The 27,473-nt window shown below is 34.9% G+C and overlaps 1 protein-coding gene across 2 annotated transcripts in view; it reads left to right on the top strand.

Annotated features, from left to right (window-relative positions):
* The window catches only part of AP3B1 (adaptor related protein complex 3 subunit beta 1), a 232,757-nt gene that overhangs the window by 62,613 nt on the left and 142,671 nt on the right, over positions 1-27,473 (top strand). For both annotated transcript variants that reach the window (XM_065940360.1, XM_065940361.1), the window contains one exon: positions 4,151-4,333. In XM_065940360.1, the coding sequence (XP_065796432.1) occupies positions 4,151-4,333 (183 nt within the window). The remainder of the gene's footprint in view (positions 1-4,150; positions 4,334-27,473) is intronic.

The following is a 27,473-nucleotide window of genomic DNA, read 5'->3' as shown; positions in this document are numbered from 1 at the left end:
TTTAAAATAAAAAACCTAAATCATTTTTGTTTAAAATTTCCTCATTAAATGATCCAAATTTATTTTATTTCCACATTTTAAAAGGAGTTTATTTGCTGTCAGCAGGAGCTGTTTGGGATCATGATGATAATGATGATGACATTGCTGTTGCTGCTGATAAATATAATTTTGAAAGGTGTTAATATGTTTAAGAACTTTAATTTCTGTTGATTTTGAGATCTACCTTCTGTTGCTTCTTTTAGTTTAAAGGAAGATTTTCTTGAAATTGATTTTTTCAAAATTAGTTGTGTCATTCTGATTTTAAGAAAAGGTAGAAATAAAAAGCCTATTAAAATAGAATTGTTTTTCCCTTTTACTAGAGAAATACATGTATTTGTCATATGAAAAGTCCTTTCCCCAAAAAAACATTTAGAATTACTTAAGATAACTATTGTCTAAAGGTATCTATTGGGCTTCCCTGGTTGCTCAGATGGTTAAGTGTCTGCCTGCAACACAGAAGCCCCAGGTTTGATCCCTGGGTCAGGAAGATCCCCTGGAGAAGGAAATGGCAACCCACTGCAGTACCCTTGCCTGGAAAATACTATGACGGAGGAGCCCGGTAGGCTAAGTCCATGGGGTCTGTGCCTGTAAATTTTAAAAGATATAATAAGAGTTTACCATGTCAGTGCAGTTAAGGGAACATTTTTATTTATACTTGATCATACAGTCAACTGTTATATTTTTTAATATAATTTCTTTATTGTATTTTCCTAGATTTACCAGTTTCATCATATTTTCTCTATTTAACATATCCTGAACACTTCTTTTCTTTACTGAAAACCTTACCAAATGTTCGGATGTGTAAATTCCTTTTAAAAATTTATAACACTTTCTCATTTTTCTTTAAAATGTAGAAATTTATATTTATTGAGCAATTTAAGCTTTGTAGTGAACCTTCTTTCTTTTATTTAGAACACCTCAAAAGCAAAGTGGTATTTATTTCCTTTTCCTTTCAGGTTAATTTTAAAGAAATCCTTTTGTAGCATTTAACTTTCTAATAGAAAATGGCTTCTTAGGAAAACAAATTAGATCAGTGCCTACTGAAAATTTGAGTTGTTTATTTATATTTTTTTGGTGACAAAGTTTCTTCTCCTTAATTTAGCTACAAAATGATGTCTAATGAATATATTGGTAGTTCATAGCTAAGCTGTTGGGGGTAAGACACCATTTTATAAGTTATTGATTTAATGTTGGTAAAAGCTTCACTGTTGTGGGCAAAAACACACCTCTGAGTTTGTGCACATGTTTTATTGTGATAGATCTATTATCCAGCTATTAGAAGATAAATGACTGATCTTTCCCATTTTCCATGCCTCAAGAAAATTGAAATAAGAGGGGGAATATCATTTGGGCTGTATGATTAGGGCAGGTTGGATGGCCATTAATTTAAGAGAAGAAAATCTTGGCAGCACTGGCCAACTTATACCATATTATCAATCAAACCTTGATGCACTTCTTGTGATGACCCAGCACTCTCAGGTTTTTCCAGCGTTAATTAGAATTCATGACAAAATAGATGCAAGGAAACGTTTTGTACTCTTCATAATTTTATAGAAAATTTATTGTTATTAGAGGAACCATTTGCTTAGTGTGATTTTTTTCATTACCAGCTTGTCAACTAGCATAGATAATCTGGAGAAAATATGAACTCCATAGATGGAGTGTCACTTTTGTTGATGGTTCATGTAGTTTACCTTGGAGCACAGCTAATGGCTGAAGTTCATAGCAACAGCACAGAAAAACGTGGCAACCAAGGGAAGATAAATGAACCATGTTTATTGCTTTAATATAAAAAATACATAAATGGAAAACTGCATTTGAATTTGATGAGCTCATTGCTAGTTTCGTTGGAGTGATTTATTTTTCCCCTTATATAAAAAGCTACTATTGACACAATGAGATGGAAATTAACTGTCTGTTTTTGGGAAACCAATATTTTTGGTTTTAAAATCTCAGTAGATCATTTTATTTTAATTCTGTAAGTTTTTATAGAATATTGAACATTTACTATACCAGAATTATCAATTCTTCTGGCAGTGTTTAGGCTGGGGTCAACTGTTAAAACCATATGATGAATGAAATATCTAAAATCATCAGAAAAAAGAGGAGTTTTTAATATTTTTCCTAGTTACTTTTGTGTTTCCATAAACTTTACCTGAACTTAAACAATTTTTTTTTCAATTTCAAGGTGTTTGTTAATTCTTTAGAACTATTTTATACCTGTAGGTCTTGTTTTGATAAATTTAGTACTATGTGGGAGCTGATTTTCCATTTAATTGTTTGGTGTCTAAACATAATTGAAAAAAATAGTCTCTAGGTTTAGCCAAAATAACTTGATTTTACATAGTAGTCCTTAAATTCAAACTTTGTTGAATTCCCATTTCGGTTTCATATATTACTTTATTCTAAGTGATATTACTCATTTTTGTACTTCAACACCCTAACCAGTTAAAAAAATATAGCTTAATTAATATGATTGACATATATAAAATATATGTAAATATAAATGTTTCACAAATACCATGTTATTTTGTAGTTTGATGTCATAAACTTGGCTGTTTTGAGAGATTTTTAAATGATAATAGTTCTCATCTTTTAGAAATATTATTGCTGAAGAGTGATTTGTACAGACAAAAATGTAGAGTTGAAAACACAAACATAACTTCCTTCCCATATCAGTAGCAAATAGAAAATTATACGTATAATGCATTTTTATTTAGTTCACACAAATAATCAATTCTTTGCTTTTTCGATTGAGGTGCATACATGCTGGGACCAGCAGGCACCAGTACTTGGGCAGGGCTGGAGTCAATAAATGCAGCTTCACGTTTATACTGATTGGTAATTCATAAAATCCCCACAGGACTGGAAACTTGTTTAGCATAATAGCAAGTCTATATTCTGAGCTGTTTTCTTTCAATTGTATTGTTGGTTGCATATTAATAAACTAAATGTCAGCCAAGTAGAGGGACAAACAATAAAAATATGAATATCACTGTATCTAATATTTTTCAAAAAGTACCATTTCAGTAAGTTTTATTTCTATTTAATTGCTTATTTTAAGACATTGGGCAAATTTTAGATACTAAAGTGAAGATCCCTAGTGTTCAGAAAGAATATGATATTAATTTATTTTTTCAAAACAATATTATATTTTTGGCTAACTCTAGACTTATTAGTGGTACATATTATAGAAGTATTTGTCTATTATATATTCTGCTTAGCTTGTATCTTTATACTAAAGAAATCTTAATTTCATCACTTTGCAAGAACATGACAATTCCAAAACAGCATTTATGTTTCATTAACTGGTCTTGGAGAAAAGCTTCCTTTTATTGGTACTATCTTATTTCAATTTAAATACAGTATTATATAAATAATAATAATGTTTTAAAATTGTAGCAGTATTTTCTTGGAAATAATTATGTTGATAAAAATTAACAGGTTGGTTAAAATGTGTAAGATTGTGGTTAAAATGTGTAAGATTTGAAAGTGTTTCTGTTCTAAAGACATTTATGAGTTGAACATACATTTTAAGATAGATTCATTGTAGATAGCAGCTCTGACTCAGTGAACATGAATCTGAGCAAACTCCGGGAGACAGTGAAGGACAGGGAAGCCCGGCATGCTGCATGCAGCCCATGGGGTTGGAAAGAGTCAGACATGACTTAGTGACTGAACAACATGGTGAAATTGTCATTCTCATTTTAAACTGACATGATATGGTCTTTGTTATTGTACTGAGTAATGAATCTTTAGAGTTTTGGTAAGGTTTAAAAATGAAAACTGCCCATAATTAATATGTCTAATCCATGTATGAGCAGTCCATTGAAATTTAACCTGATGAAATAAGAAATATAATTTCTAATACTAATACTTCTGATTCTAAGTGTTAGCTTTTCAGATTTGTTTCAGCTATCAATATTATTCTTTCAGGCAGTGACTCTTCAAAATTTGTTTGTTATTCAAACATGAATATTTTATTAGTCAAATGACTGAACACTTTAAATACTGATTGCCATAACACTGATTGCATCTCTGTAATGCCCGAGTAGAATCTTTGATGGGAGGAAAATGTTTTTTAATGAGTTACTATTTCTTTCCTTTCTAGCTGGTGGCTGGCAGTGTTGTCATGGCTTTTGAAGAAGTTTGCCCGGATAGAATAGATCTCATTCACAAGAATTACCGCAAACTATGTAATTTACTAGTTGATGTAGAAGAGTGGGGACAGGTTGTCATAATCCACATGCTAACTCGATATGCTCGTACACAGTTTGTCAGTCCTTGGAAAGAGGTAAGTGTTGAATAATCTTATATTACACAGTATACTAAGAAAATGAATGAGGTTTCTAAAATGTGTGCAAAGATGTAAGAGTAGGAAAATATAAAAATCTGCATGTTTAAGGAGGACTAGTTTTTTTCATGTTCTTTTGGAAAGCAGAAAACCAGTATAAATGCATGGATAATTGTTCATTGTTTTGGCACTGATTGATGCATGTTTAATGGCATAGCGAATAAACTTTTGGTATGAGGCCTAGCAAGAGGCCCTTGTTGGGAACAGCAGCTCGATAAAGTGTTGGCAGTGACATTGCTAAATCATGGGGTTTTTTTGGTTATTTGTTAGTTTCACACCTTTGATTCCCAACTGTTCCAGGTACTCACTTGTAAAAGTAGATAAGGTGGTTCTAACATACGTGAATTTATACCAAAGATAATTTCGCACCTTTACAGGTAAATCGTTTTTGAACTCAACTACTTTTTCCTAGTTTTATGTTTCTAGAATGTTTGTTTTACTTTTTTTCACTTAAGCTGATAGAACGTTAGTAAAGTTAATAATTACGTATACCTTACAGTGAAGTTGTTTCCTTTGTGCTGACGAACTTTAGCAGCATACCTTACTCTTTTCATTACATGAACAAGTTAGAAAGCCTTGTTACATAGTTTGCAGTGGAGATCTCTAAGTGTGTATGTAAGATTTAAGGGTAAAGTTTAATTTGTTTAAAGAAATCACTCAATATTATAAAAGCACTTGCATTCATTCTGTACTTAATGATATTTCTGTCTTTTTAAAAAGCAGTATTATAGATTTAAAAAAATAAAAAGCAGTATTATAGATTTTAAAAACAGAATGGAAAGTAAAAGACCAGATACCACCCAATTATGTCATAGTGGTTTTTACACAAGCTTATGAATAGGCTTTGATCGAATGTTCAGTACTAATTGCTTTTGTTAATTAGAAATAATATTACAGTGAGAGAAAGACATATAAAAGGGAAAAATGTTTATAATTCTTGCTTCAGGTGATGTATCCAGCTTTCAGATATTTAAGAAGTTTAGATGTTTAAAATATTTATCAGTGTTTTCTGCATTTACTAAGTATTTTTGCTGTTAAAAAAGTATTTAAAATTTAAAAAAATATATCTTTAACCAAAAGGCTATTTGTAATATTGACTTCATCTTAATTTTGATATTTAAAAGGTGATTGGGTTATTCTACTTAAAATTCAAAGGAGATTTTAAACTATTCATATGTAAACATCTAATGCCACATAGAGCTCTTAGATTGATGAAATTTTAGCTTTGAACAAACTAAAATTTAGAAGGCAGTTTTGCTGGATTAAGCAACAGGTCCATGTAGCAAGTGTCTTGACCCTTTCCTGTCAGTGGTAAGTTTGGAAGAGAAATTTTTTGTGGCTAATAGCTACAGCTGTCTGTCTGATTTCAGCCAATCACTTTCCAGAATGCTATTCATATTTTTTTTCCTGTTGTATAAGATTATAGGTTGTTTTACCTTATCTAGATATTGTCACTATTTAAATTTTTTATATTTTACTTTCCTGTCATCATCAAATCATTTTCAGTAACTGTATGCAAGTGATCCATGCTTTATCATTATGTAGAATCTAGAGTTTAAAAAAATGTATTTTTCTTACCTTCTAAAAATAGGTTTTCAAATATCTGTTTTTGTAATTGTGTCTCTATTCCTTGAATTTTATTTTATTTTATTTTAGGTAAAATTAGTTGTTAAAGCTATTCACAAAGCCCAACAGTTAAAATCTACACTGCCATATATATTTACTCTTTTGACAGATTATTTTAAAAATTGATACTGTAGTGCATTCTCTGTCTTTTCATGTGTAACTCTGAACATTAATTTTTACAAACATGAGATGAAGAAGTCTGATCATTGTTATGGGTGCACTGGAATTGGACTACCTCATTTCCTTGCCACTTCTTTGCAGTCTGACATTGGCGTTATTCTAAATTCAGTAGGTTAGTAGACAGATTTTGTAGTTGCCAGCCATGCAGCTCTGTCCTCAGGAAGCTCACTGCTTCTGGAGCAACCAAGGGGGTCGTCGGGGAGGGTGGGCAGTGCTACTCCTGGGAATCTTGCCACCATTCCGTGTGGAGCAGCTTCACCTTTGTTTGCCTTTCATAGGCAGCTATGTGTATGATTTCCTTTGAGAAAGGCTCCTTGGCTTAAGATATGGAAAGAAAGAAAACCACTTAAACAGAACATTTGGAAGTGTGTAGCTTATTTTTTAAAATTAATAGAAGCAATTGAAGCACATGGTGAAATAAAAATCAGTCTTCTCATAGTTCATTCCTTTATATGTATTCGCTCATGACTTTTAAATTAAAAAATATATTTTTTGCTCACTTTAATAAGTTTCTGACTGTTTGAAAGTTCATGAACTGTAACCCACCAGGCTCCTGTCCATAGAATTCTCCAGGCCAGAACTCTGAAGTCGGTTGCCATTAGTTCTCCAGGGGATCTTCCTGATCCAGGGATCGAATCCAGGTCTCCTGAATTGGAGGCGGATTCTTTACTGTCTAAGCCACCAGGGAAGCCCTGTTCTAGTCAAAGCTAATTTTGGAGCCTCCTCCCCAATCCTTAGTGCGCAAACATTACAATTAGCTAACGGCCATAATTAAATTTGCTTTTCAAAGAGACAAATCATGTTTCTCATTGAATTCTTTATTTGTTTATGTTCATATGCTTCAAGGGTAGCAAAAAATATTATTTTTTTTAAAGGAATTGAAAATTAAAAGTACTTTCTGAGATGGACTAATGTACATGCTTTGTCAGTAAGTCCTCAAATGAACACATCATATACAAACAGGCTTCTTCAGGGGCAGAAGCGATTTTTAATTTAGTTTATTTGCATCATTATAGATCAGTATTTAGGCTGTTTATATGTAAATGTATGATTTGCGGAACAATTAAGTGTTGACAAAGTAGATTGCAGTCATATCAATTGCAGTGCATTTTCCATAATTTTTCTAACTGACATCTTTGATGATAAATAGTGGATGCCAAGTCAAAGCCGATTATACAGTGCACTAGGAATTCATGGGGCTGTCAGGGAGAAGACCGATTGACTTTAAATTTACATATTAATGAGAAGATTTGTTAAGAGGGTGCTTGACTATAGAAAATAACAGCATATTTATAGGGCACGACATTTTATAAATACAGCTGATGCAGGAAAATGGAAATTAAACCTTTTAGGTTAATAAATTCAAGGGACTCCTGAAATGCATATTTGCATTTTTATTTTCTTAAATTTACTTTACTCTTGCAGCTGCTTTTTTTTTTTTATTCTAGGTCAACTTTGTATAATTGTCAAGGATATAAAATTACTTAAATGTTTTCTTTGTATCGTTCAAGCTTATTGTAGGAGAATACTGGAAGTATAAATGATGTAAGTCTCTAAGACTAAACTTGCTTTTGTAGAAGTAATAGATTTTTTAAAATAAATGTTATAAAGCACCAAGTAAATTTTAAGAGTGATTTAGTAATGTTCAGTTATAGACTAAAGTGGAACTCATGTCACTGGGCCTGATAGGAATGTCTTTAATTTTATGAATTTAAAGTTGAACTTTCTCTAGGAGATGACGATGGCTTTGCAATAATTATCAAAATATTTTACTTCACTAGTTTAGAACTTAAAATTCTGTTGTTCACAGTTACTTTTTAGTATATGATTCCAGATAATAAATTCTGGTGGAAATGCATATTCCATTTTGAAATTCAAAGTGATAATTTTACTTTTCTTCACCCCATTTTACTTCAGTTGTAAAACCTTATATAGGTGTAAGAAAGTTCCAAGTTTACAGTTTTGTTTAAAGTATTTTTAAGAAAAGTTTCTTACATTTTTCAAGGGTAGCTATAAAATAAGAACTCATCAGAACACAAAGTTCATGTACATACTTCTTGATTAGCAATTTTCTGCAAGTATAAAGGTATGTGGGGAAAAGATTCAAAACTCTACATCTAGGTCCTGTTTTAGAGGACCTGAGTGTTAGAGATTATGTTTTAAATTTTCTTTACAGGTTAATTTTCTTTGTAAAATAAATTTTGTATTTTGTCTTACTAGTGGGCTGTTTTTGAATCTTACTTGGTATCCTGTGGATTTTTTAAAAAACAAAAGCTTGAAGACTTGGGGTAGAATCCATGCTTTACAGTGCACATTTAAAAGTTTTTTGCTTACTCTTTCAGACAACTATTGAGGAAGGAAAGGTTCAGTGTGCAATTTAATGGGAAACTATGGACCACGTGCTGATATTAAAATGAGGTCTCTGTCTCTGCTCACTTCATTGGTTATGGAGCATTTATCTTAAAGATTATTCTTTTGTTGTTCTTGTTTATAGTTTATTTTTGTTTGGGTTTTTTTTTTTTTTTTTTTGGGTTTTTTAAACTTACATAGTTTCTTTTCTAAAGAAACATTTAAAATTTTATTCAAGTAACATGTGTATGGTTAAAAGAATACTGCAAGGTTTATAAGAAACATTTTCCTATCCCACTTTTTCCCATGCCTGGATCAGCTACTTCAAATTCTTTTAGGCCTTTTCATATTTGTGTGCATTTAACTTTCTCCATTTCTAAGTACTCTATCTATATCTATATGGTGTTATGTAGCACTAGATATATGTATCTAGATATTATGTGTGTATACACATATGTGTACATACATATGTGAACACACATGTGTATGTGCATATACATATACATAAATATATACACATATATGTATATATACATACACATGTATATACACATAATATCTATAATATATCTTTACATATAATACATGTGTGTGTGTGTGTGTATAAAGCACACACTATATATATGGTGCTAGCATTAAAAAAGAGCACAATTTCTGGTAGTTTGAATGTTCTTTGGCACTCCCTTCTTTGGAATTGAAATTGCCTAGTTTATCATGTCACTATTACAAAGCACACCACATTCTCCATCAGAAAATTAAATTGTCTCCAAATATTATTTCATATGCAGTTGTTGAGATTCTGCTAGTTGCCTACCAAATATCAAGTCTCCAGCTTCACTTTTTAAATAAAAGAATCCTGATTTTTATTCAGAGTAGCAACATATTCAGTTAAAAATAACCAACTTCCTCATACTCCGTTGGAGTCAAGAAATGGCTGTATGAACCAGTTGTAGATATTGAAATAGTTGTGGAGATATTCTGGCTGAAATTCTAGGAAAGCCATTGTTTCCCTGGCAGACTTCCTTGATGCATTTATTTTGCCCTTTGCCTTTTGTTCATTGTTTCTTCTTGGAATGTATGTACGATGATTACAGGTACAGCACCATTTGGCAGGCATGAAGATGAAGCCACACTCTGGAATTTTGAAAAAAAAAAAAGTTTTCCGTATGGGTAACTTAGTATTTCTGTTACATATAGCTGAACACATACATTCTAGTCAGTACCGTGGTCGTATATCCAGTGTCCCAATAACTTCATGCTCTTCCAGGAGACGTTGTCCTGGAGGCTCTGTACCCTCCTGTTCTAATCTGATTGCTTTCTGGGCTTGCTACACAGCTGTTGTTCTGGAACTTAATTTCTTCTCTCTTCTGTGTTAAATCCTTTATTTCTTAGGGCTTCCTGTCTGTACTCTCTTCTTTTTTGGTCTTCCTGAATGGAGCACATCCTCCAGTACCTTCTTAAGAATGGGTAGATGAGAGAGAAAATTTCAGGATTTTGCAGTATTGCTGTCACAGTATTGTGCTTCATATTTTGACTGGACTCTTGGGTCAGTCTTCTCTTAGGTTTTCTATGTTCGAAATGTCTTGCTACGTTTACACTTGACTTCTCAGCCAGATGTAATACTGTTGGGTCACACGTTCTGAGAGCTCTGTAGTCACAGATTTTTCTGTAGGTAACTCGATTGTTTTTGTTTGTCTGAATCCTCAAAAAGATGGTTTTTTGCTTGTTTATTTTTTCTTAAAATATTTAGAGGATTAGCAAGGTTGCATCTTCGGTGTGGATCATTCTATATGTTTTGTATATTCACTTCTTCCTATATTTTAGGGAATTGTCTTTTTATGTTTCAGTTTTTTAATTTGATTGTCAAGCTTCTTTTCGTACTCCATGTGAATTATATGCTTGAGGAATACAGATTTTTCTATTTTATAATCTTTTGTCTGCTGTGTCTGTCACCTCTTTAAATAATTGCTTTAATGTTTGCCTTCTTATTGCATTCATATATCTCCAGTCTTTTGTGTGTGTGTTAGTAATTTGATTTTCAGTGACCTGAAAGTATGTTACTTATAATTTTTACTTAATTTGGTAATGATATTTCTTTCATTTTTAAGTTTACTCAGGTTTCACTCTTTCCTTTATTCTGTGACTTGAATATGTGAGGGGTTTTTTTGTTTTTTTTTTTAATTTACATTCTTACTAACTTGCTAGAGAATTCCTTTTGATACATGGAGAATTTTTTGTCTTTTGCACTTTTTTCCTTTTGTGCCATGAATGTTTTGCACAGTAATTATGCTCTTTTCCTGTTGCAGCTACTTGGGAAGTGCTGGTATAGACATTTTGTTCATTCTGATATAGTGTGACTTCTTCATTCTGTCCCACCATATCCAAAGACCATTTGTCTCTTCCTCTCAGTTTCAGTCTGATTGTGGGTTATTTTACTGTATGTTTATTACTCTAGCATAAAGGATTTGCCTTATTCTTTTTTGTTTTCGTAGCCTTAGGGCATTTTGGGAAAGGAATAACTTGTGAGATAGTAAATTCAGTCTCAACAGAGATTAATGTCATTTTTAGGAAACTTGAGCACTTACTTTAGAACTTTCTTAAATGACTTATACTATCATTGATACCACTTAGTATATTCCTTTGAAGAAATGCTCTTGACTTGTAAGTTGTTCTTGTTTATTTATTGTTTAACCCAAGAATTCTGCTGTCCAGTAGAGTCACTACTAGCTATATGGGGCTGTTTGACTGAAATTGAAAATCACGTCCTCAGTTGCACTGGCCTCACATAAAGTGTTCAGTAGTCATGTGAGGGTGGTGCCTACTGTATTCCGTAGTGTAATATAAAATGTTTCCTTTATCACAGAAGTTTCTACTGGACAGTTTTGCCTCAGAGTGTTAGTTCTTTCAGAGAGTGCCGGGTTTGCTGTTTACTTTCCTGCCTTCTCCTTACCACTTACTTCCACTACAAACCTCCCTCGTGAGCTTACCTCACCCCTAGTAGGATGAAAAGATAAGAATAACCCCTCAGTTTTCTTCTGTCCAGATTGGGAGGCAAGGATCGTTAATGCAGTCTCACGATGTGAAGAACATGTTTTTGTAGGGTCTTGTCTTTTTAAACAACTTTTTAGAAAATTTATGCCAGTAGATTGTGACCCTCTTCTTGTTTCTTTCTACTGACTGATTTTTTTCTAGTTTTAATTTTTTTCCCTCATATTATTTATATTTGGGAAAAGTCTATTTTCTGTCTTTCTCTCACCATATTTACCTCGGAGCTCCAAAATGTTCACAGTATTAAAAGTATTTTATGACTTGGAACATGTACTATTAATAAATGAATTTTAGGAAAAGAGATGCAAGCTTAAAACGTTAAGAAATGTGAATCATTCTTCTGCCCTTCTCTGATGTCTGTCTTTTTTCCACTGTGCTTTTCTCCTTGACATTCTGTCATGGATATTTATATCATTGTTTTTTCTTGACCCTATACCCTATTTGTCTCCTGTTTTTTTTATTTTTCTGTGTTAGTCTTATTTATTTTCTCTTTGTTAGTCTTATTACTCTAGCATAAAGGAATAGCCTTGATTAGTATTGAATTTATCTTCTAACAATCCTATTATTTAATTTTCAGTTTTGTGATTTTGCTGCTTAGTAGTTTTCCATATTCATCTCATAGAAAATTATGGTTTTATGTAATCTAATAATGTGGTAATTTTAAACAGTCCATTTTATTCTATTCTATTTTTTATTTTGCTGATATCCCCTGGTGGCTCAGATGATAGTCTGCTTTCAATGCAGGAGACGTGGGTTTGATCCCTCAACTGAGAAGATTCCATAGAGAAGGGAATGGCTACCCACTCTGGTATTCTTGCCTGGGAAATCCCATGGACAGAGGAGCCCGGCAGGCTACAGTCCAAGAGGTCGCAAAGAGTCGGACACAACTGAGCAACGAACACTTAACATACAAACTTTAAGTTTCTGATACATATCTTAAAATTACTGCAGTTCTCCTGGAAATTGCAAGTCTTCAGCAGACTACAGAGTTCCAAAATGATTATGTCAGACAGATTCTGCTAGTGCATCATTGTCTAGATGGTATAGAGAATGTGGCAGTCTATGGCCATGCCACCCTGAATGTGCCCGGTCTCGTCTGATCTCGGAAGCTAAGCAGGGTCAGGCCTGGTTAGTACTTGGATGGGGGGATGTGGCAGATGCTGTTAATTGTCTCCAGCAGACACCCCTATTCAAAAAGATCTTTCTTGCAGACAGATTTTCTGCAGGGATTTAGCACTGTGTCTTTGCAGAAGCCATGTTGCTTCCCAGTGCAAGCTAATCTAGTTAATGTTAAGTACATTCCCTTTGTAGGTGATGGGTTTAGGAATGGGCATACAACACAGTTCTGGCCAATGTGAAGTAATCAAAAATATGAGAAAAGTGGGGTGTGGAGGGGTGTATGAGAAACGTTTACTTTAATAGAAAAAGTATGAAGACATCTGACCTGAGGCTGAGATGTAACTCCATGGACTTAATGGTTTTAATTTCTGCTGATGGAATACCTTGATCAGATTAACTCTCTGGGAAATTATTTTGAAAACCAGCAGCTAAAGGCACTATCAGATGATCAAAAGTAGGCAAAACTAGAATGGACTCTACATGGGAAGGACTGAAATTTCAGGTTGTGAGTTTGCATGATTTGCCTGAGAGCATTTTTCAATCCCATATAATAATGGAAAAGTCACAGTCTTGCTTACGTAGGTATTAGAGAACAGACTTCAAGGTTGGCAGAATACCTGAAAGGTTTGGAGAAAATTCCAGAAAGGTGTGGGAACCACAGGAGGGTGCACCCTTGGAAATACATGTAAACACCATCCAAATCATTGACTGACCAACTCTACATGTGTGAGAAAGACTCCAATGGGTCTAGCAAAAAAAAAGCAACTGGATGATTAAAAAAAAAAAACTAAATAGATTTCACTTGCTGGCTACATTAGGATAGACAGAGTTTGGAGTTTGAAACCAGTAAAGTTCCTGCTATAACAAATATCAGTACATGTCAGAGGAATGCAACGTGAGGAACAATTTATAGCATGTGGTTGGTAATATTCAGAATCAATTTGAAAAAGTCAGCAGACATGAGAAACAAAAATATAGCTAATGCACAAGAGAAAAAGTAGGCAACAGAAACATAATAATCAATAAAAGACCATTACCAGACAAATAATGCAGTTACTACATTTATTTTATATATAGACACACACACACACAGCAAAAGTATTAAAAAGAAACATAGTTATATTGAGTGGACAAATGAGCAGTCTTAACAGGGTAAAGACCCTATAAGAAAGAAATAAATGGAAATTCTGGTGCGGTTAAATGAAAAAGAAGCTAGATAGATATAACAGCCAGGAAAAGGCTGTAAAAATGTTAAGAAACCTGAAGATAGGTTAACAGAAATTATTCATTCTCAAGAGCCAAGAGAAAAGCAAATGAAGAAAAGTGAATAGTCTCAGGGCCGTGTGAACAATATGGAATGAAATCCTTGTAATTAAAATCCCAAAGTAGGAGGAAAGAGTGAATGAGATAGAAATAATACCTGAAGAAATAAAAGTGAAAAAAGTTTCATATTTAAGGGTGAAAAAAACGAGTGTACACATCCAGGAAACATATCAAATTCCCAGGCAAAATAAATAAAACGTTATACCTTTGTACATCATAGTCAAACTTCTGAAATCAGAAGGAAAAGAGAAAACCTTGAAAGCAGATGGATATTAAACAATGCATTATATACAGAGAAAATGATTATGACTGACTGCTGATAAGAAAGAATGGAGTCTAAAAAACGATGGAATATCTTTACATTGTTGAGAGAAAAATCTATCAACAAAGATTTCTATATTGAACAAAAGCATTCTTTATTTTTTTTTTTTTTTTTTCCAGTGGGTTTTGTCATACATTGACATGAATCAGCCATATAGTTACACGTATTCCCCATCCCGATCCCCCCTCCCACCTCCCTCCCCACCCGACTCCTCAGGGTCCTCCCAGCGCACCAGGCCCGAGCACCTCAAAAGCATTCTTTAAAAATAAAGATGGAATGAAGACATTTTCAGATGAACTAAGTAGAAAAATTCATACATAGGAGAACTGTATTGTAAAAAGATACTGCAAGAAGTTGTTTTGGTTGAAGATAAATGATAATCAGTGATGTATACATACGTATACATCCATCTATCTATCTGGGCTCAGGTAGCTCAGTGGTAAAGAATTTGCCTGCCAATGCAGGAAACACAGGAGATGCACGTTTGATCCCTGGGTTGGGAAGATTACCTGAAGGAAGAAATGGAAACCCACTACAGTTTTCTTGCCTGGAAAATCCCATGGACAGAGGAGCCTGGTGGCCTGTAGTCCGTGGGGTCACAAAGAGTTGGATGTGATTTAGGACTTACCGACTAAACACGTGTGCATGGGAGTGAATATGTGAGGAGTCATGATTAATTTTACATAAGTTGGGTTTAATTTTATTTTGTAGTTTATGATTGAGTGAGATCCACTCTAAAATGCATTCTGCACAAAAAACTTATTTATCTTCTTTATTTGGTCATGAGATTGAGATTGGTTAGTTTTCAAATGATGGGGGCCACTCTTTCTCATGTCTTAGAACTCAGATTGAGCATCAACTTGTGTCATGAGTACATTTTACTGCAGAGTAACATAGGAAAATGCCTCATGTAGATTCTTTAGATTTTTCAGTAGCAAGATATGGAAACCACTACATTTGAAAACGTATCTCTTAAATACTGGTACTAAACATGTCGTCATGAAAAATGAGAAGTGTGGTGGGCAATTGAGTGCTCTGGATTTTCATAGTGACTCAACTCAAAGTTACTGGGCACAGGCGTTTCTATAATTGTGATATGTTGGGGGGTATTCAGTGTTTGATGATCCTCAAACCCATAGTTCCACCTGTGGTGTAGTGGGTACTGGGCTGTGGTAGAAAAACATGTAAAGTGAAGAGCATAGCAGTTACCTCAGGGAAGGAAAAAATATTTGAAACTAGTATATATATTTTCTGTTGTTCTTTATAGACCTTATTTGAGGGGAAAGAGACTACTTTTTTTTTGAGAAAAATATTAAAAATGTATTAAACATGACTTATAAGAGAAAGTAAATGTGTGCCATTGATACTGAATAGTTTAATGAAGCATTTATGATGCTGCCAGTCACCTGCTCACCCTGGTCTTGTCAGGGAACTCTGACCCATTGTGAGCATGACGCACCTCCAGTATACCACTATGGTACCTGTGGATGGAGTGTTTACGTCCTTCAGAATCCACATGTTGAAATCCTTAACTCCCGGTGTGATGTATTTGGCGGTGAGGACTTTGGGAGGGAATTAGATTTCAGCCAAGTTGTGAGTGTGGGGTTCTCATCGTGGGAATAGTGCCCTTCCAAGAAGAGACACCGGAGAGCATGCCGCCTTTCTTTCTCTGCCTGTGTGAAGACATGGTGAGAAGGCAACCAGCTGCCATCGAGGAAGTGGATTCTCATCAGAAACCAAGTCAGGCAACACCTCAGTCTTGGACTTACCAGCCTTCAAGACTGAAAATTAAATGTCTGTTGTTTAAGCCACCCAGCCTATGACATTTCGTTAAAGCAGCTCCGGCCTGCTATTATGAGTATCTCATGGCGTGACAATGGCTTGATGCATTCCCCTGTAGCCTTTAAGGATTATGTAGTAGTCTGTGTCCACGGTAGAGTGCAGACACTGTGCTGTTCTGGTTCAGATCTTACGTTGGTGCTACTGCCCTGCAGGCTGCTTGGGATTCATAAGACAAGTAGGTACCCTCAGTGTCTCTCTCTTGACTACTGCCAACACCATGGTAATTAAAGAAGGAGATGGCAGGATAAATGATAATGTTTACAAACTGTGCCTTTCCAGAAATACGCTTTATGAAATAAAAGGTAAGTTTTTTGGACTTCATAAAGCTTATATTTAATGTAACAGCATTTCTCTTACTGAAAGTGAATGTTCTAGAGCATGATGAAAAGTTAATTTTGAGTTTTATATTAGCATTTGGGGTGGTCAGTACATATGAGTGAAGGGAGACCTACTTTCATATGAAATAAGATATATTAAACTCATTGATTCTTTTTAAAAGATTTGTTTTTATATTTATTTTTAAACCAGTATTAGGTTCATAGCAAAATAGGGTGAAAAATGCAAAGAGTTCCTTTATACTCCCTATGCCCGCCCTACCTGCCTGTTGACATTTTTCACCACAGTAATACATTTATTGCAATTGGTGAACGTATGTTAATACATTGTTATCACCTGAAGTCCACCATTTACATTAAGGTTTGCTCATGTGGTCCCTTCTGTTGGTTTTGACAAATGTATAATGACCTGACCCCACCATTGTGATATTTTACAAAATAATTTCACTGTTCTAAAAATCCTCTGTATTCTTCTTATTTATTCCTCTTTCTGCTACAGATCCTGGCAATCGCTTTTTTTTTTAAAATTGTCTCCATAGTTTTCCTTTGTCAGAGTATCATTTGGGTAGAATCATCCACTATGTAGCCTTTCTAGATTGACTTCCTTGAATAGTTATATGTGTTTAAGGGTGCTCTATGTCTTTTCATGTCTCTTTTTAGGACCAAATTATATTCCATTATCTAGATGTCCCCGAGTTTATTCATCCACTTACCTGCTGAAGGATATCTTGTTTGCCTCTGTAAATCAGCAGTTGCGAGTAAAGCTGTGCAGATTTTGTGTCAGCTTGTTTTGGCATAAACCAAGGACTCCGATTACTTATATGTGTATGTGATTAGTTGCTCAGTTCTGTCTGACTCTGCCACTCTATGGTCTGTAGCTTGCCAGGCGCCTCTGTCCATGGGGCTTCTCCAGGCAAAAATAGTGGAGTGGGTTGTCATGCCCTCCTCCAGGGAATCTTCCCAACCCAGGGATCGAACCCAGGTCTCCCACATTGCAGGCATATTCTTTACCATCTGAGCTACCAGGGAAAGCCCCTGGTTACTCAACCATTTGATAGTATTATATATAATTTTGTAAGAAGCTGCCAAATTTTCTTTAATAGTGGCAGTACTGTTTTGTGTTCCCACTAGCAGTGTATGAGAATTTCTTTTGCTTTACATTCTTGCCAACTTTTAGTGTTGTCAGTATCCTGGATTTTGGCCATTCTAACAAGTGTGCACTAGTATATCGTTTTAATTTGCATTTCCCTAATTACATGTAATGTACTGTTGAACATCTTTTCGTAAGCTTGAAAGTGAAAACTGAAAGTCGCTCAGTTTTGTCTGACTCTTTGCAACCCCATGAACTATAGTCCATGGAATTCTCCAGGACAGAACACTGGAGTGGGTAGCCTTTCCCTTCTCCAAGGCATCTTCCCGACACGGAGATTGAACCCAAGTCTCCTGCATTACAGGCAGATTCTTTACCAGCTGAGCCACAAGGGAAGCTCAAGAATACTGGAGTGGGTAGCCTATCCCTTTTCCAGCGGATCTTTCGGAATCTATATATCTTCCCGAAACTATGTATCTTTTTTGATGAGTTACCTGTTCAGATCCTTTGCCCATTTTTTAATTGAGTTGTTTGCGTTCTCATTGTCGAGTTTGTATGTTTTGGATAACAGCCTTTTATCAGATAATATCTTTTCCAAATATTTTTCCAAGTCTGTGGCTTGTCTTGTCTTTGTCTTGACAGCTTTTACAAAGTAGACATTTTTTATTTTAATGAAATTCAGTCTATCACTTATTTCTTTCATGGATTGTGCCTTTGTCATCACTCTACCACAGTCATCTAGATTTTCTCCTGTGTTGCATTCTGGAATTTTACAGTTTGCTGTTCCTCGTTTGTCTCTCATCCTTTTTGAGTGAATTTTTATAAGTGCTGTAGGTCTGTGTCTGGATTGATTATTTTTGCATGCTGATGTTCAGTACCATTTGTTGAAAAGACTGCTTCTTTTCTACTGTATTACCTTTGCTCCTTTGTCACAAGTCAGTTAACTATATATTCATGCAGGCCTGTTTTGAAATTCCCTGTTCTGTTCCATTCATCTCTTTGTTCTTTCATTAGTACCGCCCTGTCTTGGTTTTGATTACTGTAGCTTTATAGTTTGATCTTGAGTCAGATTCACTGTATAAATGTTGTTATTGAAAAATTTAAGCATGCACAAAGATAGGGCTAACAGTCTAATGAATCCTCACGTATACCTCATTTAGCTGCAGCATTCATCAACTCATGACTACTCTCACTTTAACTCAAGCCTCTTCCCACTTCTGTCCCAAATTTTATATACAATTCAAGATACTATATAATTCCACCCATATCTACTCAGAATGTATTTCTAAAACACTGTCTTTAAAGAAACTACAAAGCTGTCTCCATTTTCCAAGTAAGGGATTTAACTTTTTTTTTTGTTCAGCTTGAGTGTGTACTCTTTTAGAAAGATGGAGAAGGTTGTCTATTGTATATAATTGATTTTATATATTTGTGTCCTTATTATTACCAGAGTTCCTTTTTGAGTCATTTAATACTTTTCCATAGGGAACCATCTTTACTTCTGTATAGGTTGTTTGAGATGCACATCATCTCGGAATATGGATATTCCATGAATATGGATAGTGACATGGAAGTGTATTTTAAGCCTGAAGTACTCATTCACTATTAGCATAATTATTGTTAGAAATCCTTCTGTAAGGAAGACTTGACTTTTTTCTCCCATTTATTTATTTATTTTCCTAAGTATGGATTCATAGATATTTATTTTATTCTTCAGGTTATAAACTGATAACATCATTATTTTGTTGCTAAAATGATCTAGATTTATTTTAACTGCCTGAGTTTTAGAACCAGCTGTGTTTCAAGGTGCAAAAGAGCGGGTTTTTCAAGTTCATTACTGTTTTTTTTACATCAGATTTCTGTTAAATGGTTCTCTCTGTAATAGTAATTTATTGTGGTAAAAGGTGAAATTATTTAAATGATCATGAGGTTTAGAAAAATTACCAACATAAGCCACTATATAAAATGTTTTAATTAATACCCATTAAAGTCCCCATGGGTGATAATACCCTATTTCTCTAGCCTCAATACAAACAATATATAATAATTGATTTTTAAAAACTTTTTGATGTAAGCACTTCTAAAACAATTTTCTGTTTTCCTGCCCTTTGATAGTGAATGAAGGATACGACTTAATATTTTTTCTTTCTAAATTGCACCTTATTTTATTCGAGAATCAGGAGATAAGATGGTTAAGATTATATGCATAATATACTCTGAATGAGAACTTAGCATAATACCTAAAGACTGTTATTACTAATACATAATCCCTAATAACTGCTATTTCAGCTTTGTAGGGAAGGCCTTTCTATTTAGTTCTAAATTTATAGATGTTTTTTATGAATTGAAACTTCGTGTGTGCATGCGTGCTAAGTTGCTTCAGTTGTGTCCAACCCTTTGTGACCCTGTGGACTGTGGCCTGCCAGTCTCCTCTGTCCTTGGTATTCTCCAGGGAAGAATTCTGAAGTGGGTTGACGTGCCCTCCTCCGAGGGATCTTGCCGACCCAGGGATCGAACCCACAGCTCTTATATCTCCTGCATTGGCAGTTGGGTTCTTTACGTCTAGCACCACCTGGGAAGCCCATAAATTGAAACTGCATAATGTTAATATCTAGATAAAAATAGATAAAATACAGTAGAAGGTATTTTTTAAACTGTTTAAACTAGATAAAAAATACAGTAGAAGGTATTTTTTAAACTGTTTAAAAAAATTAAGCAATTCCATTAGAAACAAACTATTTCTAAAATTTTTTTTCAAATACACATGAAGCTATATTAAAGTTAGTTCATATGCTTTTTTCATAATATGATGTACAATTAGTATACTAAGTTGAGCAAATGGAAGTTTCTTTCTATAGATTTCAGCATCTTTGAAACCTATTTTATCTATATTTACTTTTAAGCAGACTAAGCATCCTTCTGATTGTATCTTGTTTACCTTACTTGTTTAACCAAACAGCAACAGAAAATGTTTCTGGACAAGGTGAAAATAAAATTCTTTCCACCATACATTTAAAACGCTAATTAAGAATGATTATTTTGGAGTTCTCAGTTATCTAAGATACAAAGTATGAGTCGTCACTTAATGTCTTTGATTATTGGGCTGTTTTCTCTAAGAGAGCATAAATCTTCCTGAGTCTTTTCTGTCCTGGTGGTTGCTGAAATTATAGCACTTTATATCAAAGTTATGTAAAAAAACGAATCTGACTTTTCTGTAAAAATAATACAGAGTTGAGAGACTTTCCTGGTGGTCTGCTGGTTAAGACACTGCGCTTCCAATGCAGGGAGCACTAGTTCGATCCCTAGTCAGGGAACTAAGATGCCATATATCTTCCAGTATGGCCAAAAAGAATTAGTTTAAAAATAATAATACAGGTGAAAGTCGCGCAGTCATGTCCGACTGTTTGCGACCCCGTGGATTGTATAGACCATAGCATTCTCCAGGCCAGACTACTGGAGTAGGTAGCCTTTCCCTTCTCCAGACAGATTCGAAATCCCCACCCAAAAGCTCAGTCTTATAACTTAATTTCTTGAATATATTGTCCACAGGTAGGTCTCAGTTCTTGAAAATTCGTGTCTAATAGCCTCATTTTTAAACTACTCTCTTTATTGTCTTTGTTTTTTTTTTTTTGTCTTTGTTTTTTAAAACGTATTCACATCACTGCTTTTTTCTTATATGCATATTTAGAAATAGGTAATGTATATGTGTCAGAAGCAAATGGCTTCATGAATTTTTGCAAACTGAAGACACTGATGTAAGGAGTACTCAGATGAAGAAACAAATTATATGTATTCACCAGAAGCCCCTAATTCCTCACTTTCCACTTAATATCTTGCTTTCCCTCCCAAATGGAAACAACATCCTGACCCTCAGTGACACTGCCTTTTCTTCCCCTTTTTCTGCCCTCTTTCTTTACTTTCTGAAAAATTGTTGAACTGGTTTTGAAGCTCTAGATGGTTAGTTTTGGTTTGTTTGTGGATTATTACTTGATCAGGGTATCAGCAATCTGACTTCATTCATTCACTTCAATTCTAGATTGACATGATTAAAATATGAGCTTCAATTTTATGACCTTAACTCCCTAGGATATAGGCTTTCAGGACTTAAAACCAGAAACTAAGGAGAGTTAGGGATCTTGCTTTTTGCTGGATCCTCATCACCAGCTTTTGCTTCTGTAATTTTTGTGAATCTGCTAAAAGCTCTTTAGGCCTTTCAGATTTTTGTCATGTATGTAACAACTCACGCTTTGGGTGGAGAAACAACTGCAGGTGTTCAGCTGTTAGATTTCTAGGTTTATCACTACTTCTGGGTCTTGCCTGCATAATTCATCACTGTTCTTTTAGCTTTTCAGTGCCTTGAAACAAGTGTGTTTCATTTTTCTTTCCTAGCTCACTATAAGGGTTATTCCAAATTGCCTATTATTAGAAGCAGAACTCTGTGATCCTGTATTACCTGGTTTTAGAAAGTAATCTTTTAAGTTTTATTTTTAATGACATTTTGTCCCTGGGGTTTGTGACTTCTTTTAAGCAACTGGAACTAGCATTGATTAAAGTTGTTTTAGTGTAATGAGTTCCCTGAACAGTACATTTTGGTTCAAAATGAAGCACCTGTACAAAAGCCTCATGATATACTTGTAAATCTCAAATATGAGGCAGTTTCTTTTCAGAGGGATAATTTTAGGGTTAGGGTTTCAGGGGAAAGTTTTCTTCATATTTGTCCTCTGGGGATATTTGATTTAAAGTGAGGTAATAATTTCTAGAAAAAATTTTAATAATGAAAGCAGTGTTAATTGCTACTATTAGAGTGTTTAATATTCACTGGACACTAAGTGGTTATATACTTTGACTAAATAAATCAATCTTCATGAACACTTTCATAATATTATTTGGGCTACCTGGGTGGTGCCAGTGTTAAAGAATCTGCCTGCCATTGCTGGAGACAAGAGACTGGGGTTCGATCCCTGGGTCAGGCAGATGCCCTGAATAAGGAAATGACAACCCACTCCAGTATTCTTCCCTAGAAAATTCCATGGATACAGGAGCCTGGTGGGCTGTAGTCCCTGGTATTGGAAATAGTTGGACACAATGGAGCTCGCACACACGTGTACACACACATACACACACACCCACCCATGATATAGATACTGCTTTTATTTCATTTTACAAATGAGGAAATGAAGACAAGGAGAGGTCAAGAAATTAACACGACCATAGAGGAAGCCCTGATACTGAGCTGCCATGACCTAGTATTACCCATTTTGATTGTATGCATCTCTCTTCCATTCTGTTTTGGCTTATGTCTGTACTCATAGGTTGAAAACCTGAGAAAACAGCTTGCAGTGACAGAGATTCAGATATTAAGTTACTGCAGATGGGCACCAATCCTGTGAGGAAGCCTCATCTCTTTCATTTCATTAACCTAATCAATCCTTAAATTTTTTTTTCCTTTTAGTTCAAATTTAGAATTATGCTGTTGGTAAAATACATAGTTAGTCATTAGCAGACATCTAAAAAGCTATGCCATGATGTTCTCATCACAATAAAACTAAGTTGAAATTTCACAGAAAGTGTAAGAGAAAGTTTCTTTTGAAGGGAATATACTTTGAAACAACAGTTCATATCAATAACTATTTTAGGTATTAAGCAACGTGTTCTTTGTGTTTGTTATCCAATAATCCTGTTGTTGGAACTGTACTATTTCAAAGAATCCCTTTCATTTTAGTAAATTACACTAATTTATCTAATGTTAAATGTTAAGAGAGAATTAGTTTATAGATCTTTAATAAAACGTATGAAGCATTAATTTATAGAAGTTTTACATAATAGCTTTGTAAGATCTTTGTATGTGAGAAAGATACTAATGAAAGAAAAATATTCTTTAATAATCTTTTTACTAAAATTACTGCCATAATCCTAAATTCTTGTACACTAAAATAAGCAATACAAATATCATTTATTAAAATAGCATGCTGCTGCTAAGTCGTTTCAGTCGTGTCCAACTCTGTGCAACCCCAGAGACGGCAGCCCACCAGGCTCTCCCGTCCCTGGGATTCTCCGGGCAAGAACACTGGAGTGGGTTGCCATGTCCTTCTCCAATGCATGAAAGTGAAAAGTGAAAGTCAAGTCCCTCAGTTCATAGTTGGGCTTTAATAAAGTTAATAGTGAAGGAAAACTGGAATGAATGAATAAACTTTTTAAAAGGCAGCTTTATGTACTTTTGAGGATTTTATTTGTTACAGTGCTGTGTTTCATATTGATGATGAATATGATAAATACAGCAGTTTCATCATATCAATTTTAGGTTGATTTTGAACATTTGTTTGATTAATATACACTGAAGATTGTAGGTGAGTGCTTAGGCTTAAAGAATAAATTATTTGTGTTTTGGCCTTGATATAAAAGTTTATCTCAGTTATAGTCCTGTTTTTAAAGCACTTAGACAAGTAGTTTGTTTTGAATTGTAAATTTGAAGAAGATAATGTTATAATTTCTAGTTTACTTCTAAATATGGGTATTACTTTTAAAATGCCTTTTGTTTTCAAAGAGTATAAACTTGGTGAGTTTCTTTTGTTTGGAAAATTTCTTAAGATCTTTTTATTGTTGATTTAAAAAACTCTGAGTTGTTAATATTCTCACTTCTAAGAAACCTAAAGGTCATGTTTTTGATGAAAAGTGTTTTCAGTGATATTTAAGTAAAGATTGTGTCTTAAAAGCACTTACAAGGAAAACAATTAGGTGATGTTAAACTTTAACAATTTAGGTAATTTCTTTTATTGTTATAACAATGGATAAATATATGCAAATTGCTTTTAAGTGATTTGCTGATTTTTTCCTCCTTAATTTTATTTAATTAAACTTCTATTTAAGATAATTGTAGATTAACATGCAGTTGTAAGAAATCATATAGAGAGATCTGGTGTAACCTTTATTCATTTTCCTCCAGTGGTGACATCTTGCAAAACTATGGTAAGATACTACAACCAGGGTATTAACGTTGATACATTCAGGATTCAGAACTTTTCCATCACAAGTATCCTTCATGTAACCATTTTATAGCTAAACTCCTTTCCTTCTTCTGTCTAACCCTGCTGCCCCTTAACCCTTGGTAACCACTAATTTTTTCTCCATGTCTGTAATTTTGTCATTTCAGGAATGCTGTGTAAATGGAATCATACAATATTAACCTTTTAGGATTACTTTTTCTCACCCAAGTTCAGTATACTTCTCTGGGCATTAATCAGAATTGTGTGTATCAGTAGTTTGTTTCTTTTTATTTCTGGGTGGTATTCCATAGCAGAGGTGTTTAACCATTTGCTTAACAAATTATTTAACCATTCATCCATTGAAGGACATCTGTGTTGTTTCCATTTTGGCTAATAGGGATAAAGCTGCTATGATGTACAAATCTTTGTGAGAATTAATGTCTATTTCCCCATGATGAATGCCCACGAATGTAATTTCTGGGTTGTATGGTAAATATAGGTTCAGTTCTGTAAGATAGTGCCAACCTGCCAAAGTGACTATAGCATTTTACATTCACTACCAGCATATGAATGACCCATTTCCTCACTGTCCTTACTGTCATTTGGTGTTGTCAGTACTTTTAAATTTAATTTTAGATGAAAGCAATTCTGATATGTATGCCATAACAAAAGCGCCTTGCAGTGGTTTTAATTTGTTTTGCTTCATGTGCTTTGTTTGCCCTTTGGATATCTTCTTAGGTAATTGTCTGTATTAGTTTGCTAGGGCTATAACAAAATACAATAGACTGGTTAAATAAAAAGAAATTTATTTCTCACTGTTTTCTCACAGTTTTTCCAAGAGGCTAGAAGTCCAAGATCAAGGTGTTAGCAGGTTTGGTTTCTCCCAAGCCACCTGTCCTTGGCTTACAGATGGCTGCCTTCTTGCTGTATTCTAATATACCTTCTCTCTTCTAATAAGAATACCAGTTGTTTTGGATTAGAATACCATTGATACAATCTGATTTAACCTTGAAGTCCCTACTTAAGCATATGGTCACCTTGAGGCTTCAACATATGAATATTAGGGGAGACATAAGTCTGTAAGGATATCTTTTGTCCTTTTTTAAACTGAATTGGTTTTTTAGTGTTGTGTTTTAGGAGTGGTCTATATGTGCTGGATACTAGCCCCTTGTTTCATGTGTTGTTGTTGTACAGTTCTAAGTAGTGTTCGACTCTTTGCGACCCTATGGACTGAAGCACACCAAGGTTCCCTGCCTTCACTGTCTCCCACAGTTTGCTCAGACTCATGTCCGTTGAGTCGATGATGCCATCCAACCATCTCGTCCTGTCGTCCCCTTTGCCTCCTGCCTTCAATCTTTCCCAGCATCAGGATCTTTTCAAATGAGTCAGTTCTTTGCATCAGGTGGCCAAAGTGTTGGAGTTTCAGCTTCAGCATCAGTCCTTCCAATGAATATTCAGGACTGATTTCCTTTAGGATGTACTGGTTGGATCTCCTTGCAGTCCAAGGGAGTCTTCTCCAGCACCACAGTTCAAAAGCATCAAATCTTCAGTGCTCAGCCTTCTTTATGATCCATCTCTCACACCTGTACATGACTGCTGGAAAAACCATAGCTTTGATTATACAGACCTTTGTCAGCAAAGTGATGTCTCTGCTTTTTAATATGCTGTCTAGATTTGTCATAGCTTTTCTTCCAAGGAGTAAGTTTCATGTGTAGTTGCATACATTTTTGGCTAGTGAATAAATTGTTTTTTCTGCCTCTTCTTTTTTTTTTTTTTTTAATATTATTTCATTTTGTTTCTTTGTTAGTGAAACTGGGCATCTTTTCATGTTTGTGACCATTTGTATTATTATTATTATTTTGGCCACACCACACAGCATGTGGGATCTTAGTTTCCTAATCAGGGAATCCGCTTTCCCTGCTTCGCTCTTGAAGTGCTCAATGATTTTTTTGTTGAAACCTGGACATTTTGGATATTATGAGATTGTGGATCTTGTTCAAATTTTAAGTTTTAGCTGGGTTTGTTTGAGACTATTCCAGCAAAGAAAGGTGGGCTGCTGCCATCTCATTACTGCCAGGTCACGTTAAAAGTCCAGGTTCCCCCCTCAGCCTCCATGGACACCTCGGGGGGACTGCTCATTGTTACCGTGGGTGAATATGGGCTCTGGCTCCGCACTGTTACTCCCCTGATAGCTTTCTGGCCAGGAGGGATGGAGGTGGCTCATGACTTCCAGATGTGTCTTCCACTGACACCACAGAGTGGAGTGTCCTTGTTACCACTGGCTGGTGCTGCTGCAAATCCTGCGTGGAGATTCCACTAAGCATCCTCTACGCTCAGCATAGGGGAGCCAGGGATAGAGTCACCGCCGTATTGATCAGCAGACTTGGATGTCCACGCTCCCCACACTGTATTACCTCCTGGCGGGGAATAAAATCTCAGTTCTATCTTGGCCTTTTCTGATAGCGACCCAGTGGGAGGCTGAGGGGAGGAGTGGAAATCTAGGCTCTCCCTGTCAGTCTTTGCTTGTGGGATTAGGGCTAGGGTCGTGGTTTTTTCCTCTAGAGTTGACTGCCCTAGAGCAGTTATTTTCTTAAAAAGTTTTCTGTCTTGCTAGACTTTCTCTTTCTTGGTTCTTTGGCTACAAGGAGCAGGCTTTTGGGGGATTTATTTAATCTACACTTACTGGATTTTCTTATTAATTCACTTCTCTTCCACCCTATCTTTGATATATGAGGAAAATGAAAATCCAAGGAACTCACTGTTGCATCATTCTTTGGGTCCTGAGGTGTCTGTATCCAGCCTTTCTTCTCTCTGCCTTTCTTTTCTTAAATTGTTTTATATATAATGTCTTGGGTTTCTAGTT

The sequence above is a fragment of the Muntiacus reevesi genome, chromosome 7 (assembly GCF_963930625.1).
Source record: "Muntiacus reevesi chromosome 7, mMunRee1.1, whole genome shotgun sequence".
Taxonomy (NCBI): Eukaryota; Metazoa; Chordata; class Mammalia; order Artiodactyla; family Cervidae; genus Muntiacus; species Muntiacus reevesi.
The sequence above is the reverse complement of the archived record's forward strand: the minus strand, read 5'-3'. Positions and strand labels throughout refer to the sequence as shown.